Source organism: Lissotriton helveticus, chromosome 3_1 (genome assembly GCF_964261635.1).
Source record: "Lissotriton helveticus chromosome 3_1, aLisHel1.1, whole genome shotgun sequence".
NCBI lineage: Eukaryota > Metazoa > Chordata > Amphibia > Caudata > Salamandridae > Lissotriton > Lissotriton helveticus.
The window spans coordinates 1,744,000,276-1,744,020,191 of NC_136061.1; the positions used below are offsets into that span (position 1 = coordinate 1,744,000,276).

At 44.4% G+C, this 19,916-nt stretch overlaps 1 protein-coding gene across 2 annotated transcripts in view; it reads right to left on the reverse strand.

Moving 5' to 3' along the window:
- Positions 1 to 19,916, reverse strand: part of PTPRU (protein tyrosine phosphatase receptor type U) — an 870,052-nt gene that overhangs the window by 278,121 nt on the left and 572,015 nt on the right. For both annotated transcript variants that reach the window (XM_078682521.1, XM_078682520.1), the window contains exon 9: positions 7,791 to 7,900. In XM_078682521.1, the coding sequence (XP_078538647.1) occupies positions 7,791 to 7,900 (110 nt within the window). The remainder of the gene's footprint in view (positions 1 to 7,790; positions 7,901 to 19,916) is intronic.

The window sequence follows — 19,916 nt, forward strand, 5'->3', positions numbered from 1 at the left end:
AGGGATTTGTGTGCGTGGGTGAGGAGACGGAACGTTATTCTCTTGTTGACGGGGAGCCAGTGAAGGTCTCTCAGGTGATCGGATATGTGATTGTGGCGAGGTATGTCTAGGATGAGTCGGGCGGAGGCGTTCTGAATGCGTTGGAGTTTTTTCTGTAATTTGGCTGTGGTTCCGGCATAGAGGGTATTTCCGGAAGCCGGACTGTGTGGGGTCGAGGGAGCCGTTAGACTCGAGGAAGGCGGCGAGCTGATTGTTGACGGTCTTCTCTATGACTTTGGCGGGGAAAGGGAGAAGCGAGATGGGGCGGTAGTTCTTAAGTTCAGTGGGGCCTGCTGTAGGTTTCTTCAGGAGGGCACTGAGTTCGGCATGTTTCCAGCTTTCCGGGAAGGTAGCGGTGTTGAGGGAGCAGTTGATGATATCACGGAGATAGGGTGCGACGATGGAGTCGGCCTTGTTGAAGATGTGGTGGGGGCATGGGTCAGTTGGTGATCCGGAGTGAATAGAGCTCATCAAGCGGAGGGTGTCTTCGGTGCTGATCGGGTTCCAGGAGCAGAGGGTGGTGGTGGGGTGCTTCAGATCGGTGGTGAGGGGGGTGGACTGGTCGCCGAAGCTGTTATGTATGTCAGCGATTTTGCTGTGGAAGAACGAGGCTAGAGAGTCGCAGAGGTCTTGAGAGGGAGTGATGTCGTTGGTGCCGCCGCTGGGATTGGTAAGCTCTTTGACGATGCTGAAGAGTTCCTTGCTGTTGTGGGCGTTGTTGTCGAGTCGATCCTTGAATGCTGATTTCTTGGAGGATCGAATCAGCTGGTGGTGTTTGCGGGTGGCGTCCTTGAGGGCGGTCATCTTGTCTGTGGTTGGGTTTTTTCGCCAGGCTTTCTCGAGGGTGCGGCAGTTCTTTTTGGAGTTCTTGAGGTCGTCATTGAACCAGGAGGCTTTTTTGCTAACTGGCTTGTTGTGATGGTTTTTCAAGGGCGCTAATTCGTCAGCGCAGTGGGTGATCCATTGTGCGAGATTGATGGCTGCTTGATTTGGGTCCGATGATTTGGCGGGAGGGTTTTGGTTTAGCGATGTAGTGAGCTGGTCGGTGGTGATTTTGTTCCAGTTTCTGCGGGGGACTTGTTGTGGGTGGTGGTGGGTCGTGGTCTTTCTGAAGTTGAAATGGACGCAGCTGTGGTCCGCCCAGTGGAGTCCTGTGGCGTGATTGAAGGAGATGTGCTTGCTGGAGAAGATTGGGTCAAGCGTGTGTCCGGCGTAGTGGGTGGGGGTGTTTACCACTTGTTTGAGTCCGAGATTGGCGAGGTTGTCCAGAAGGGTGGTGGTGTTGCTGTTGTTGTTCTTTTCCAGGTGGAAGTTGAGGTCTCCTCGGAGAATGTAGTCCTCGGAGGGGAGGGCGTGTGGGCTGATTAAGTCAGTGATGTCTTCGCTGAATTGTGTGCGGGGTCCTGGTGGTCTGTAGATGAGGGTGCCTCTAAGTGTGGTCTTGGGGTCGGTGTGTATCTGGAAGTGAAGGTGTTCGGCGGTTATATATATATCGGCGGGTATAAATACTGGACCTAAGACACCACCACTTTAGTACACTTAAGGACCTGTGGATACTCTGCTAAGAAGGACTGATGTGCTGCTGAAAAGACTGCCACTCTGGAGGATTCCTGCCCTTCTGTGCTGACCAGATACCCTCTTGCCTGGGTGAGAAGGGCTGGACTTGCATCTCTAGAACCCAGAACCCAGAGTGACACCAAGGGCTAGTTGGCTGGCCTCCTGATCTGAAGCCTCAGGGATACAACAGGCTTCCAACAACCTTACACCTTGCACCTGTACCTGGACTCTGCCATCTGTGAGTCTACCTGCTAAGTGGTGCCATCTCAGCCCTGGACCCTTGGAAGTGGGATTTAGGTGCTCTGCCAGTCCCCATGAACCCAGCAGAACTGAGGCATCTCCTCTGCTGCGTGGTACAACCCCAAGAAGAATTGGATCATCTCTGCTGCTGCATGGGTTGGACCCGTCGTAAAGACCTGCATCGCTTCCACAGCCCGAAAAGCATTCCGAACCGCTGCTGTGTTACACATCCTCAGTGAAGGCCCTAGCATCCCTTGTTGATGGCAGCCTCGATGGCGGACTCCACAACACAGCCTCACAGCTCCTCAGAATTGACTTATCGCCCCAAATGCACGTCGCATTCTCAATGCCAGACTTCACATTGCAAGCCACATCGCTGGGATGCTAGACGGCAATGCGGCCATCGTATTGCAGCTTTGCCACATCTCAGAACCGATATATTGCTTCAGCTGATTGACACATCTTCGCCGCGGATCATCGCAATGCTCTGCAAACCAAAATTTAAGGCACTCTGTTCAGCGGACCTAACTGGGTCCCCTAAGCCAGCCCACGCTCCATTGCTGTCAGCCTGAACTTGTAATTTTGTCCCGTTCAGGTGCGACCAGATCGCCACAGTTGGCAGGTTGTGCTTTTTGGTGCTATTTGTAACTGAAATCTTTAAAATTCCATATCTCCGGTTCTACTGATTGGATTTTTGTGGTATTGGTCTTGTTTTATTTATTAAAGATCACTCTATTTTTCTAACTTGGTGTGGGATCCTTTTTTGTGTGGGTTATTCAATGTATTGATGTTTGAAGTGTTGCACAAATACTTTGCACATTGCCTCTGAATTAGGCCTGCCTGCTCTGTGCCCAGCTACCAGAGGATTGAGGACAGCTTAATTTAGGGTTGGCTTGAGCCTCACCCTGACAAGGACTGCCTTTGCTGCTTCACCAGGGCTCACCGCCCAGCCAACCAACAACCCAATTTCTTACAGTGAGTATTCTCCAGAGAGGGATTAGACTGCAGCTGTGGCTCTAGTCCACAACATTGTACAGTAGCACAGATACAGAAGCATGATTTTTACCTAACAGGCTTCAAATACAGGAATCAAAATAGTAACCAAACACGGGCAGATAGAAAAAAACAGGCCTGTTGAAAAAGCAGGGTATTGTACACATGCTTGAGCTCTTCAAAGGCCGATAGGACTGGGGCCAGAATCAGTGGTCATGACTTACTCCCCTACACCCCACTGTCACACTAGGAAACCTTCCACCTTCGTATCTGGTCTAAAATATTTGAATGTGCCAGTTGCAAGCCACAAACATACAATAACTATTTAATTCAGAAAGAAATATGCCTATCTTCTGAATTGGAATGGTTGGTCTGACCTTTGAAGTCCAGACAAATCAATTGGAACAGCTCAGCAATTTGCTGATTAAAGGCAACTCCGATCCTTCTCAGGGAATGGAGATCGTAGCACTCCTATTGTAGCCACTGCAGAAAATCCTGCAATGTCTGCTATTGGAGGGAGACCAGGTGGAATTTGCCGGGGTTTGCAGTGAGCAAAATGTGCACAAGCAAGAAACCTTGAAAGGTTGCATGGCTGCAACACATTTAGTGGGGATTAAAAGTCAAAACAGCGTCCATAAGTGATCTCCAGTACCCTGTATGTCATAGAACCTACCCACCTCTTGAGAACACTCGCCTTGAGCAGTTTCCATGTGTTAGTAGGGGAAACATTCAAAGTTTCCTAGGCACTGTTCGATAATTTTCACTGCATTGCAAGATAATGTTAGCTCATTTTTTTTTTCAAGATGGAAGACATAGGCAAACGTTTTCACTGCAGGTTTAACTTTTTCAGAGCTTTTCCATGCATAATCCAAAATATATGCAGGATTTTTTCCTCCCTGTTTCCCTTATGCGACATAACCTGTTGAAAAAGTCTTGATATCCACAGAAACGTGGAAAAGCGTACAATTTTGCAAATTAGCAGAACCCATAGCTCCAGAAAGTGAAGAAACTTAGTTTTACCTCTGGCAGAGAGTAGACTTTTGCAGCATGGCTGCAGTGGAGCTATGGCAGGGCCTGCATTGACCTGCCCTTTCTTTTTAGTTAAAGATCAGCAGCCCCTGACAAGCTTTTTCATGGCTGTTTGTTGACATTAAAAGCAGTAGTAAGTAGGTGCTTCTGGAAACCTCTTCCACACAATCACATTCTGGAACTTGCATAGGCAGGGTGCGCCTGTCCTATTCGCCATCAGGAACGTAGCTTATGATACAATTCTTGAACTCAACCTACCAGGACAATCATCACAATGAAATATGGAGGGCTGCGACCTGAACAGTAAATGCTTTAAACTTTGAAAGAAATCTTAGCACTTGCTGGAATTCCGAAAGCCTTAAGGTAGATAAAATTGGAAGAGAGAAAGGACACAGTCAGACAAAATTCATTTGTCACGTGCTCTGTTTTTTAACTGAAAAGAATTGCCTGGCTTTCGCGAACTGTTTACCAACCTTTCTACTGCAACACCGTGCACGCTCCCCTTGTCACCCTGCAGGGCCTTATACGCATCAGTGCAATTCCTAGTAACCCTGTTAGTTAACAAGTGGCGCCTGCATGTCCTATGCTCCGCCTTCTCTCCTTGTGCGGCACAGAAGCCGAGCTGTACAGAGCTGTGCTGCTGCATACCACTTGAGGGAGATATCATGAGCCATGTCGGCTTACTCAATCAGGAGACTCGCGATTTTTGGAATAATTATGAGCTGCTGACCTATAAAATGTCGGCTTGGCGAGCCTGTAGTGCGAGATTAATGTAGCGGTTCACACTTCCTGAACCTAACAAGCCACCGTAATCGGATGCAAATCCGGGGCGCGCGCCGCACTCTGTTCCAAAGCTGCCACTACCCATGGCTCATAATGAAGAGAAAAGCACGAGGGGGCGGAGGTGATCAGAGGCGACAGCCGCCATAAATCAAATGGGTGAACGGGGAGATGGGGGCTGGCATCCGATCTGCCTCAGATTTTAATTGGAAACGTGTTGGAACAACAGAGACAACGAAAAGAGTGGAAATGCCTGCGGCAGGCCTGGTAAAGTGGCATATCCAGGGTGCTGCCATGGCTGCGAGGAGCCTCTAAGTGGCGTCCCGGGGTTCACGTGTGTCACCTGTAGAAGGAAGCAATCACAGCCCGCGCTTGCATGTCATTTACATCCGGTATTCCCAGCAGGAGGCATCTTGTTGTGGGAGGCGAGGACGAAGGCGCAGTGGAGTGGCATGGAACTTATGATGGTTTATGAAAGGGCATGCTGGCAGGTGAAGCATGTGGGGTGGGTTTCTGCACCTGGGGGTGGTTATGTGACAGGTCAATCCATTAGCACGTGGGAAGGGCTTATTTTGAATAGTGTGGAGGAGAATGACGGAGTAGGGGGCAGGTGCCTCGAGCAGATTCAATAACACCTTTAGGTGAGCTGGAATAGGGGCACTGCTGCAGCAGGTCTTTTGGCAAACGTGTGAGGGGCATAGGATGGCCACGTTGACAGTGAAAAACTCCTTAGCTCCTACCAGCTGGGGTTTAGGAGTATTCTATTGTATTGTAATTGCTTTTATATAGCGCTTACTACCCACGACGAGGTGTCAAAGCGCTTTTTTCGGCGAGTAGCACTCTATGCCGTAAAACCCACAAAGGATTAGTGGTGAATTAGTATAGTGAAATATGAAAGCGATTTGAGTGGTGGATATGTTAGTCAGTTATTTGGATTGAGAAGGACAGCGGAGAGATAGAGGAGGGAAAAGGGTCTGCATCATATAACGCTTGCTACCCCTGATGATTGATGTGCTGTTCCCATAAAGGATTAGTGGTGAACTAGTATAGTAAAATATGAAATTAATTTGAGTGGTGGATATGTTAGTCAGTTATTTGGATTGAGAAGGACATCAGAGAGATAGAAGAGGGAAACGGTTCTGCATCTTATAAGGCTTGCTACCCCTGATGATTGATGTGCTGTCCCGGCGAGTAGCACGCTACTCTGGAACCCATAAAGAATTAGTGGTGAACTAGTATAGTAAAATATGAAAGTAATTTGAGTGGTGGATATATTAGTCAGTTATTTGGATTGAGAAGGATAGTGGTGGGATATAAATAGACGTCTCATATCCAACTGTTTGTGCCTAAAGAGAGGGACAAGACCCAAGCTGCTGGAGCTGGGATAATGGAGTAGAGGACAGGGACACCTGTGGGGTGAGAGGAGAGGACCTATTATTGGAAAACAGGGATGCAAGACTGCTAATCTCTCTGGCTTTCCAAGTGGGAGAGCTGCCAAAAGGGTGCCAAAGGCCATCTTTCATCGGGTAAGGTACAACTTGGGCTAATTCTGGGGGAATACAAGACTAGACTGTTGGCTAGCGTCACACCAGAGGAGTACGCTGGATTGCCTCTGTGAGGAAAAAAGGTTGATGCAGTCCTGGGCGAAGGAATAGTACAAATAAATTGTGGAGAGAAGGGGGTTGTACCAGGGGAGGGGTGATTTATAGGTAGAAAGGAATGTGTAGATGTGTAGAGTACAATTGTGCCATGGGCAGGCAAGGGTACCTGGAAGCACATATTGCTGTTGATATGGAGTTGGGAGTAAGATGAGGTTCTGGTGGAGTGAGGCTTTCCGGGCAGGAGTGGCTGCAGTAACTGGAAGAGAATCCATAGTGCATGGGATATAGGTAAAACGGTGGGCTGAGGTGTTCTATGGTAATTGACCTGTGAGGAGAGGTGCTTCAAAGGTGCTCAGAGACACTTTTAGAGCACCACGAGGAAAGGGCACAGTGAAAAGAGATCAATGCACGCAGGACGTGTTTCTGGGGAAGGAGGCAGGAAGGAAGAGTAAGGGCAATATACTTAGAGACCCCTCCTTGACATGGCTCATCCGTCTCCTCCATATACAAAACCAAACTTATACCATGTCAGGCCTAATAAAATAAAAGGGGGTTGAGCTGTGGAAGAGGGAAATAAGGCAGCAAAGAACTGAGGAAGATTAGTAAGAACAAAAAGCGGGTGCTGAGGAGAAAGTTTAAATAGAAAGCCGCAGCCCTTATTTATCCTATCGGCAAGCTAAACTTGTAAAGTTATTCAGTGGGACGTCAGATCATTTGTCTGCAGCAGTGGTGTCCCTAAGAAAGAACACAAAGGTAGCATGGTAGCTGCTGCCAGGGAAGATGTTGAGCAGCGTTCCCACAGCAGTATGGTTTAATAATCAGTGAACCAAAGACTAAGGCTGGTACCTGATCCCTTAGTACTGGGTTAATACAAACACAGTGCTGCCTTTTCTCCACACCAAAATAAAGCAACAAGTACCAGCAAGGAGTGAGCTAGAGAACAGCAGAAGTAGCCTTTTTGTAATTTTCTAGAAGCTTACAAGCAGGCTATGGTGTGCTTGATTTCCTATGGTCATGTGTTTACCACAAAATGGGAGCTAAAATGCATAAATGCAACAGCCTCTGAAAGCGTGGTATCCATTTTGTTATGTGTTACGCAGCAACCATCCAACTATTGGATCCTAGGATCGCCCTGTTGATCCAGGCGTTTTTGACCGTATCCATAAGGATTCTGATCTTCACTGTAGGGTTTCCAAGGTGGGGCCCAAAAGGAAAGGTGGGAGGAGGGCTCCCTACAATAAGTTCCATTGAACCTAAGCACCTTCTCCAGCCATACTTCCTAGTAATTGGAGAGGCAGACTGTGCCCTAGATTTGGGGGCGGCATGTTTGCTGCTTCCCCTACTTAAGGAATAACCAATTTGTACATAGACAATTTGGTCAGATACAGGAATGTACACAACGCTAAGATGTCTTACCCAAAATTACGCACGTTGGTCAAGAGGGTATTGGAAATCAGGTCTATTGCTTACACAACTGACAAAGTAACCACGAGAGACCCTGTGCTTAACAATGTAGGAGTCATCATCTTCTGCCTAATCCTCGTCTTTTACCTCATATTGTGTGATGAGTCCGTTGGGCTCTACCGGCTCTTCCCACTTCAGGAATATCATGTCCTCCAGCGGCGTAAAGGTAAGCGACTCTGCGGCAATGCCACCTGGAACTGGAAAAAAGCAAATAAGACAAGGTGACCACCCATTGAAAAACCCAGGCTCAACTCTCTAGCACTATGTAGCGGCATTATCATTTATTGTACAGACTGACACAGCATTTTCATTCATGACACCAAACATCAACGCCATATCGACCTACACCTACCACAGAGGAATTTGCATTGTCACTACCAACAACCACAGCATTCTTATTCATGGTAATGACACTATTGGTCTGCTTTTGGCACCTTGGAGCAGTCAGTGGTTACTTGGCAGTATCAATGGTAGGTACTGTCATAAATGTGTAATGCGTTAGGACCACCAGTTCAGTGGGGTTGTGAGGATGTTTCAGTAGAATGACATGTACTTTTGATGCTCAATAATCTCTGTTATATAGTAGTAATAAACACTGCTTGTATATTGTATTCAAATGTTGTTATATATCCCCATTCAGGGAACGTTTCATTGAAATCTTCTGATATACCCTGACTGGATTCTCACCATTGCACTATTGGCCATTATAGGGAATCTTTGCTGTGCAAAATGACAGCCCACACTGCAGTGGAGGGCACATTACTACTTAAGATCAAAGGGTATGGGAAAGTCAGTTCCCTTCGTTTATGAAAATATTTAATAATATTAATGTGGTTGGTTTGCAATATATTGCATAGAATAGAGCGGCACGATTTAAGTAAAAAGCATTTGCCTTGGTGTACCATACAACAGAAATGTGTAGACGCATTGTAGCCATCGAGTCGTGATTACAAAGCGCAGACTTCAGATACATGAGGGGCAACCTTTATATGTTGCATCTTCTAATTAGCATTCACAAACCCTGCTGTGATTAAAAGCAAAATGTTAATTTATTTAGGACTCTTGTTTGTCTACGATGTCCACACAAAATCATCATCATCTTTTAACACATCAGATTGTTATTTCAGTGTGATGGTTCAATGCATTTACATGAATTTTACAATTTTGCACATAATTTCCATCCGTTTAATTTCATGGTATTTTGTCAGTGTAATTTTTGAAAATTCGCTATTTGAGAATACGGGCCAGATGCATCAAAGGGTTTTGCCCATTCTGTGTCTATGGGAAAATGTGTTGATGCATATGGCCCTATTGTGGAGCTGTAAATTTGGTATCCACAATTTTTCATTCACATTTTACAATTAACAAAGCTAATTGTTTTTTTATTGAATGGCTTTGCATATCATATTATGATGTTTTGCAGTTCACAAACAAAGTTTTCAATGGGTTGTGAATCGCAAAACATATGTACACATACATGGCCCATAATCCTTGTTGTACATACATTTTTCACCTTAGTGACATTTTTATTCTGCTTGTGAAATTTGTGAAATCCATCACTTTGTATTATGAGAAATTTTTGCATTATACAATTTGCGTAATTTTTAAGAACTTAAAAAGTCACAGAAGATTTTGGCAGTAAAGTTATTTTGCGAACTTGCATGAAATATTTTGAAATTTCCGGAGAATAAAGTTTGTGTTTTCGCCCACCTCATATAAATATTTTCCTACAAAATGCCAGCTCCTATTTAATATCTACATTTATAGCCAAGCTTACTTGCCACATACATTAGGATACTCAATATTTGTGTAGATAGATATTTATTTAAGATGGAGTATGGACGATGCGTATTTGGGAAATATAGTTTTGCAATCTGTGTTTTCCAATAGAACTTTAGCTGGGTTTACAAGAGTTTGCTTAATTTACCTAGTTAAGGGGGAAGAGGGGCCATAAAAAACACAATGCCATCTATCTAGTGTGAATATGTCTGGACTTCCACTCAGGTTGCTGTGAGATTCCGAGTGCTACGCTGGGCAATTCAGGTGCTTGGAGACCATACCACTGAGTCTCGAAAGTCAAAAAGACTTAGAATTCCACCAGGCAAAATGAAGCATGGGTTCCACCCACGTCACATAATTCACTGAGCCAAAGATCCATTCACATGAAGTCTTTCATTAGGTAGGCAGGGTTTTGGTCATTGGTGGGGTGTGCTGGAAGCAGGGGGTGGGGAAATGCGGGAGGCCAACTAGAGTCTCCATTAGCCTCAAGTCTTTGTAAGGAGAATGGTTTCTTGACAGTGAGCATAGCCCCATAAATGTCCACTGAGGGCACCAAACCTCAAGGGGCACCTTGCAGTACACATACTATGCTTTAAGTCTTTTACCAGGCTGTATGAGTGCAGCACACATGCAAATTTCGAAAAACATGGAGGAATAAAAACATTCTTCCTTGTCATACCTTCCTCAAGGAGGCGTACGATTTTGGTGCAAATCCCAGTCTACCAATGTTTGTAGAAAACGTGTCAAACCACATGGGTGGCAGCCAACAACACCAATGGACCCCTCCCCCCCTCGCCCCCCCACTTGACGCAATGTAAAGCAACGCAGGACAAAGTGCAACTTTGGGATACTATCTAACCCAAGTCCCGATTTCCGTTGGATAGTAAATCTCACCTTAACAGCCTGTCCTGAGTTTGCATCACAAAGCATTAGTATGTCTGGGCCCAGGTCCCGCAGAAGATGGATGGGACAAACTAGAGTTCTTTCGCATTCCAGACCAGGTCATGGATAATGAAGACCAACCGAAGTTACAAATCCTGTAACGGGTATCTGCAGCTCTTGTACCTTCTGTTGCCTCTGGGTAGTCCTCAAAATGTCCCTGTGGCACCTGGGCACCTCTTCCTCATAACGACCTTCACATATGAATTCACAAATGGGCCTTGTGATGGTCTTCTTCCTGATTAGGGACAGGCTCCTCTTCTCTCTGGGTAGTTCAGTATCTTCTGCTTACAACAGACCACTGAAACGTGCTTGCCCCTAGCCCCTAAAGGGCAACAGCTGTAGGGCTATATCTGGTAAACCATCACTCAGTGTGTACGTGTGATGAAGTATTTTTAGAAGTCGAGATGAAAACAAAACTTTTGGGCCAGAGACCTAAATGTATCTTGGTCTGGAGAAAATATGAAGACGAACCAGCCAAAGTGCAGATTTCTTTTTAATTCAAAGGTATCCTTCAATCAGGAGGACATTAGTAATGTTTGTGTCCTGTCCTTCCCCAGCTTTTCTTGAATCAGGCTTGTCAGAACTGGCCTAGTGTTGAAGATTCCTGCCAGTGTGAGTCACAATGCTCTAGTTGCCAGGCAGTTGCCATGAAACAACCATGAAAGAGATAGGCTTGAGTGGAGAACAGAGGGTCAGGTTGTACAGGAAAGGGACAGTGTTTGCCCCCAGCTGTCCACAGTGATAGTGTCAGAGAGAGCTGGGCATTAAACAAAGAGCAGCATGTATTTAATGCACAATGTGCCATTGGTATGGCATTGCAACTTTCTAAATGTTTTAATTGAGGAATTAAATTTATTTTGTGGTGGGAGAGACCGCTTGGTAGTAGGCCGAGTTCAGGTCCACTGTGGGCAACAGCATCCTTCAGAGGAACCACCCTCTTGTGCGACTCCCACATAGACATCTGATCCACAGCACGTGAAACAAACATTCAAGAAAAGGCATGAATCAGGGCTGGCCAGACAGGATTTATTCCAACAAGCATTTCCCCGATGGGCTGGAGCCATTGGAGGCTGGTTTTGAAAGCCCATGGCCACTTCTGATGCCTTCGCCACTTTTCCCAGCTCACTTAAGTTAATTGCAGAAGGCATGGTGAGGGCTCAAGAGACAGAAAGAGCGGGAGTGGGGAGGTAGAAAGTTATCAGAGAGGGTGAAGCACAAGACCAGAAATAATGGATGGATGGCTAGAGAGTTTAAGTGAGAAGACAAAGGAAGCGGGTTGGATTGAGCATTTTTGCCAGAGCTGCTTTTTGTTTGCCAGGGTATGGAGGACTGATAGGATTTTTGAGGACATGGCAAGTAAACAGCTTTGACATCAGGGAAAAGATGTCTACCTATTAAACTACGATCACTTGTCACCATCCACCTCATAGGAAGGTTTGAGAGGTTGGTAGTCAACCTCAACAGAGGGTGGGTAAACCATTCAGCAGAACCTCAGCTCTTCTATCAAGAACCTCCTTTGAACTGTGAAGCACCTCCAGCGGGTTAGCAGGTTGTTGAGTTTACTGTGGAGACAAATGTAAAGCAGGCTAGATAAATGCACAGTGCTGTGCCGCACAGCACTTGTACGTTATACTTGGGACCTCTGTCCCTAAAACCACAAAAATACAGGACTTAGCGCTGCAGCCTTTTCCTTCACATGCAGTTTCTCAAACTAGAAAAGTGATCTGTAATAGCGGCGCCTACCCCGTACCCCCCCCTTTTGAGGGTTGTGTCACTATATCCAGGGTGCGAATGTCGATACACAAAAAAGAAAAAGCATCTATTATATCGCTGGGTAAGCAGATAAAAACTGTTCTTAGTTTCACGTTCACTTATACAAGGCTTTCTATGCGATGTGGAGGTTGGGTTAATTTAGTGGTTACAATATATTTGTCATGTGATATAGTGACCCTGTACCTGCCTGAGGACTCTTTGCCTTCCATGACACCACCTCCGCTCAATATCCAAACAAGATTCCTTGCTAGCATTTGAATCTTTAGGACAGGTAGAGGACAACACACTACTGGATCAAGCCCATGGCTATGTGAGAAAGGACGGGGAGTGCGGAGCTGCCAACTAAAAAAACGACAAAAAACATATCTCACCTGTTCGAAGGGGTGGGCTTCATTACGAGAAGTACCTAAGAGCCACCGTTGCCCCCCCCCCCCCAAAAAAAACATCTTGCTGAGGATGGTGTCAGTGGCCTTGGGTGGCTTCACATCCATTAATGGACTACAGGTGTTCAAAACCTCAAAGGATGAGCTTGATTTCCAGCTCATCTTCCCTGCCACAGTGTGATATTGGCTCCCCATTGGATGATCGTGTGAAGGAATCCCATATTGTGTGACACATAGTGTCACCGTGTGAGTTCCAGGGGTGATTGCCTGCAATGAAAAGGTCCTGAAATAGGAGGCAGGCAGTGCTGGATGCTTTGCTGCAGCTTGAGGAACAGGCATTGGTCAGTCTGCTCCAGGATACTTTTTTCGTGCCTCTGTTCTATGTCAGGCCTTTAAAGCTTCCTGTAACAGTTTTGTTTCATGCAACCCTGCTTGAAAGGAGGTCTCCACTGGATGACCACAATTTCCATGGTTCTGCTCCCTCGTACCAAAGCCCCCTAGCTTTAGAATCATTTTGCCTTTCTCATTACAGAGCGTTGACAGCATGGTTGCTGCAGCTATGACGGTGATTAACGACACGCTGTCTGCTATGCATGGATTTCTTGTGCCAGATTTATTAGTAGCTCCCTCCCAGAGAGAACAAGCAGGCAGGGAAACACTTAGATACATGGGCACTGAAAGCAAAAAAATGGCATCAGTACTCATCCAATCTGCTTAAGACCCTTCTGCTGTTTGTATGTCAGAATATGGTGACCAAAAATATCTCGCTATAGGAATGAAGGTAAGTACATATGTATATACATATTTACTGCTCTTAATGTCACATTTAGGGACCTATATAGTTTCCTTCATCCTTGCAGGTGTGTGTGTGTGCGTGTGTGTGTGTGTGCACTTGTGTGGGTGGGTAGGAGTGTGACCACACGTGTGTGTGTGTGTGTGTCCACTGAAAAAACCCCAAAGGTAAAGTAACATTTTACTTAGGTGAATAAGTCAGTGATAACATTAATGTACTAAACAAAAACACGGAAATTCACTAGTTATAGTTAGCAGAGCTAACAATAACTTGCGCCAAGCCAGTCTCTGTTTATGATCTCAAATATTACATCATTCATTACATGTTCTATGATATTATTTATGACATCACTGATTGCATCTCAAATTACATCATTGATGACACCACTGATAAAATCATCCAAGCTTCTTATGCACAAAATGCTTTTTAAACTAGTATGGTATTAGAGGCCTGAAAGTAATCAAAAATTACTCAGAATAATATGAGGGTTTATTGATGCCATCACAGACACAACTCCCTTAGGTGTAGCAAGCAGGTGTTATGTTCAACATTGACCATATAACATACACTTCATGGATAGTCTAGCAGTCAACCACAGATAGATGAACAACCCCTACTCCAAATTGTGTTCAATCTGTATACAACTGTTTGGAGAAAAACAAGTTCCTCAAGATACTCAATGTCTGATCTAAATTTAATGCCCTACTACCGATACATTTTATCTGTATAAAACCTCTGGGTCACCGAACCTACTTTGAGAAATGAAGTTGATAAGAGTAGAAAAGTGGGTCCAGTAAACAGTGTTAACTCTCTGGAGAGAGAGTTTACTCTGCAACACAGTTTAAAGACAGTGAAACGTTCATGACAAATACACCAAAGTATTAAAATGTATCTACTAAGAGCAGTGTACACTCTATGCAAAACCTGTCAAAAAGGACACTATTCACTTAAAGTAACCAAGATCTAAAGGTGCTAAAGATCATACTACCTACAGCCTTCAGAATGTGGTAAAACTTTACATATAGCCCATCTTATGAAAAAAAGTGGCACATGTACATAACTTAGTGCCCAGTGCGGACAGTCTTCTATGTTATGTAGATATTTTTATGCTGAGACGATTCTGTCTAGTTATTCAAGGCTGTTTACAATACTTAGTATCTACTACGTAGAATCTATGCCCTCTTAGAAACTTTTTCTGCAGAACCGTAAATCTTGAGTGGAACATATATTCAAAAATCATCAACTGTCATCTCCACACAGAGTTACTCTTCAATTCAAAGAAATTTATTCAATACCTCTACACACCTATGGTGCATTAGAAGCAAATGTGTTTTGTAAACACTTGCACCCATTAGCTTGACACTGGCTGCACAAAATAAGGTAGTTACCTACCATTATGTTAAGTATAAAATAAACTAGAATACTCATTGACTGATGTCATCAGTGTTATCATGAGTGAAGTCATGGAACATGTCACGAGTGATGTAATATGTCAGGTCATAAGCAGTGCATGAAGGGGACGCAAGTTGTAGTTGGCTATGCTAACTATAACTGGTGAATTTCTATGGTTTTTGTTGCCTCAAACGTTAATATTATTACGGACATATTCACCTAACTATAATGTTACTTTAACCTTTGGCTTTTAGTGAATTTCTATACTCTAATGGTGGCCTTCTTCACGGGATCGAATACCGTCACATTTGCTTAGAGGAAATAGATACAACTGTCCAGCTATGACCTTCTGAACTAGACTATACTCCGGCATAAACCCAACAGGAGAATTGTTCATAGTAAAATAGGCAGATACTCATTAGTGACTTACCCTGCCCCAGCCCTCCTTTTTTTTCAGAAGTCCTGTCCTGCTGAAATACCTCAATGTGCTTATGACCCATTCAGTCTGAATGGCCTTATAATAAATTCAGTCTCTTACAAAACAAGATATAACACAATCTCGAACATTGCATCAAATCTATTTACCTAGCTGAGAAAACTGTGTACAATATAATCTGCATTGGCTAGGCTATAAACAACAAATGGGCGACTGAGCTCAATGAAAATATAAAAGTTTATCCATCACTACAAAGACATTTAGCAGGATCAGCCTCATGCTACTTTTACATTAATTAACAATGGCTATTTGTAAAGTAGACACTTTACAAAGCTCTACCAATCAAGCAGAGCAACAGCCAGACTCAATACATCGATGTAAAACAAAACCATATGAAACTGGCACCCAGGTTTCAAGAAAACACTTCATTGCCATACTAAAAGTCCCAGGATATAATATGATGATAAAACCTAACATAACCAACAAGGATGCATTCTTCATGCTGCTGCCTGTCTAAACAGGCCATAGTCTCCCTAACTCCAACAAAAGCCCAAGGGCTGTGATGGCCCAAAATAGCACCTGGAACTAAAAAGGAGGAGTAAACACCAGCAGCCTGAAAAAGATGACACCTCACCCACAACAGCAATACAGGAGAATCTGCAATAAAAGTGTTTTGTCCTCTGGAGTAGGGACTTATTAACAGGATGGTCCTGGTGGAAATGTTAGTCCACGCCTACGGTCAGTTGGTAGGACATTTTTTAAATGTATAAGGAACCAGTTCTGTGAGTCATCCGGTTCGAGGACAAGGTTGTAACTAATCAGTGTATTACCACTAGCTTTTTTCCACTGGGCATTGGACGGTCAGTATCCAAACCATACACAACAGGATCTAGAAGAAACTGCTGGAATTTGCACCTGGGCTGTATCTGTGTTGAGGAAGAGCTCCTCTTAAAGCCAAACGCAGCCCTCGATAGGTGTGAACACCAAGAGTGGGATTGGTTTTTAGGGCAACTGGGAAACAGAGCATCTTTTACAGAACCACTCAGAAAAAAAAATCAGCTTGTGGAGAATGACATTTAAAAGTCATGTTATTATGATTCTTTATTTCCCGGCAGAGAGGTGAATATTTTTTCTTCAAAACAGATCATTTTCCTGAAAAGGTAAAAGAGAATAAATCATAGAGTCATTGTGAAAGTTCAGTTGTTGTCGAAATACTTTTTCTTTTTTTAATTCCCTGCTGATCCCATTAGTCAGCAGCTGTACAATGCTTGAAATTGTTGTGATGACATTTAAAGGGAAGGCAGATTTTTAAAAATGTTGGGAACAGGCCAACAAATACTGTGTTTTCGAAGAAAACAAAAAATGCAACTTGCTTTTGCAGGTTTTCATTTGTGTAAAGTTGCAAGGATTGGCTATTCATAACTCGCTACTTTGCCTACCTGTGTTTTTAAACGTTGCTAGCTTGCACTTCACAAAAGACCTTGGGGCATATTTGCAATAAACTAGCAGAGCGCTGTGTTACTCCAAAATTGGCAATGCCGCGCTCCAACAGTTTTAAAATGAAGGAATGCGCAGTTTTTACAAAAGTACGGTGCACCCCTGCATTTTTCCTAGTGCTGGCACTAAAAAAAGCTGCCTAGCGCCATTTTGCTAGGGTGGCATGTGCTGCAGTGGCGTTTGTTTATTGCCAGGAAGGTACACTTTCCTGCAACTAGACAATCTTAACAGGCAATTTGCACTGTCCATGTGGGCTGCAGAATGCAGCCCACATGGAAAGAGCAATATACCAGGAGAAATAAAACATTTCTCCTCGTATCGCCTGTTTTTGGTGCTGTCCCATACCTTGTAAATATGGGGCAGCGCCAAAAAGCAATGGGTGTTGCGGCGCAACGCCCACTGTAACACCCATTGCATGCTAAGTGCTGCGTGAATAGGGGCATTATTTGCAACCCACAAAAAGTGCCTTAACCCTGCCCTGTAAATAAGGCGAAGGAGTTAAAGTCATCAGAACGTCTAAATAAGTGATGTTCTGGTTGCGTTAACTCCTTGTACATATGCTCCCTTGTGTTGCAATGGGAATGTGCTTACTGCCACACAGGACTGAGAGCCTGCCCCTCTTTAAAGACCCACAGGATTTTTGCAATTTGTAAAAAAAATTACGAAATCAGCACCTTTTGTAAAAATCCTGCAATTTTTACAAAAGTGCCCGCAAAATAGGTTTTAAAAAAACTGGCGTTCACTCTCTCTTTACTGGCTCTGTGCTGCCACTGAGCTAGTAAAGGGAGGGTGAGCAACAGGCCATCAGGCAGCAAAGATGTTAAATTCCTCTGTCGCCTGCCTTTGAAATGCACCTTGCGCCCTCCTGAGCAATTACTCTGCAACCCCCCTCACACGTTTTTGTGCCCCCTGTGGACCCTGCAGCCCATTGAAAGGCTCTCCTGCGCCCCACCTTCCACTGCACTCCTCTCCCTCAGCCCCCCATTATCTCCTCTTAACCCTTAACCTCCCCATGAAGGCTCAATTCTTTTTACATAGCCTCAACCTTCTCAGCCCCACTACACTGAGTGACAGCAAGGAAACCAGTTCCTGCAGCTACATATCCCACAGGACATGCGGCTGCAGGTAATGCACATTGAGTGATGCTAAAATGTCTGACTTTGCCAGCTAAGTTAAAAATGCGCACAATCTTATTCATTGTGCCAGTCAACGTTTGCAAAATGGATTGGTAAATAGGAAAATAAGTAGCACCATAGTGCTTAAAAAAAAAATATATATATATATATAGATGAGTGGGTTGTGGAAGAGCGTTGGGTAGGGGGATGGTGAATGAAGCAAGACGGGCAGAGGGTGAAGCAACACAGATGAAGCTACATAGTGGGCATGGGAGAAGTAACACAAGGGAGAGAACAGAGGTGAAAGAGCAATGTGGAGCACAGGGGAAGCACACCAGCTAGAGAGAGTGTTCGGCCTGACCCTTTTTGCAAGGTCTTCCCCAGTTTTAGTTGGTATTAGGACTTCATGCACATTTTTCCCCTGCTAACTAGTGGTAAAGTGCTTGAGCTCTCACTGCAAAAACATGGCACAATTGGTATCTTCCTGATTGGTACATTTAATTTCCTTGTGAGTCCCTAGTAAATTTCACTACACATATCCAGGCCCTGTAAATTAAATGCTACTAGTGGGCCTACAGCATTCATTGTGCCACCCACTAAAGTGTCCTTTTAAAACATGTCTTAGGTTTGCCACTGCAGCCTGCAGTGCAGATTTAAACTGCCATTTCGACCTGGCAAAATTAACCTTTAGTCAGGCTTAAGCCTTCCTTTCTGATGTTTATTAAAAGCTCATATGACAGGGTACATTACATTGAAAAAGTAGGACATATTTACAGGTCCTGGCAGTGAAAAACAAAAGTTGTTTTTCACTGCAAGGCCTGTCTCTCACACTAACACTGGATGACCTTATTACATTTATTAAGTGCTAACTTTGGATTGGGAGCGAATACAGCTATGCTGTTTACACTCAAATAGATTGTAATTTAAAATTCTCCTTAACTGTAAAGTCAGATTTTAAGTTAGAATCTGGAGGATGGCACTTTTAGAAAGTTGCCATTTTCTTGTCCCAACCATTTGTGTCTTTTACCAGTGTCCTGGGTCACATGAATGTGAATGGCTCTGCTGGTGGTGTTTGTGTATTGCTTCCAATCAGTAACACAAAGGAGGCCTAGATGTGGATAGGACGGGCCATCCTGGCAAGATGACTGGGAGGGCTGTACCCACCTCCACTAACACTTTCAAGAGCTTTGCCTCCTGCACACACAAAGGAACCTGACACCAGGCTTACCTTGCCCTTTGTCACTACCAGACAGTTAGGAGCCTTTACAGGGGAAGAATTTTCCAAAACCAGATGTGGAGGAATTCCCTCCACCCCCTTGGGTATGAATATTGGCCCTCCAGAGCCACTCATAAGAAATATACCTGTACCAGTGGAAGTTACAGAAGAAGGGGTGCCCTTCTGTCAGAGTACCGCTCTACTGCTTGAAGGACTGCCTTGCTGTCTGAGAAGGAAGAATGGACATACTTACCTTCATCCCAAGCTAACCAGAGAGGTTCCAAGGATCAGTTGGCTGAACTCTGCTAAATCATGTAGGGGGAGGGAGAGAGAAGGGAAGCGATGATCCATTCACCTTCCAAACGTAATGCAAAAAATCAACAGGGGAACCACTTTAAAAGAGTTTGTTAGTTAGTGGTGCCTTCTTTAAAAACCCTCATACAGGTATGTAGCTGGAAAAGGAGAGGGGCAGTATACCTTGGTTCTCTGCCTATAAGTAGCGTGACAGCATAGTCATAGGATTTTGTTAGGTATGCTGACCTCCACCCAGAGGTTATCCACTGGTATCTGCAGTAGTGTCCAGAGACAAAAAATTTAAAATGTGCTTAAGACGAAGTGAAATTAAAATTCTTCAACATCCCCACATGAATGCAACCCCACATGAATGCAAATATTTATTGGTGGGTGGGAGTTAAAAGAAATTAAAAGGGTGAGCGTGTGCTTTTAGACCATGTTACTTTGTCTAACACACTTAAAAGACCATATATACGGTCGACATGTTTCAGCCCCGTTTGCACAGCCGGGTCTAGGGGGCTTTCTTCAGGACAACCAGAGGAAGTGTATCTGTGCAGATACGATTTGTATTGCACTTGTCAGCCGGGTTAATA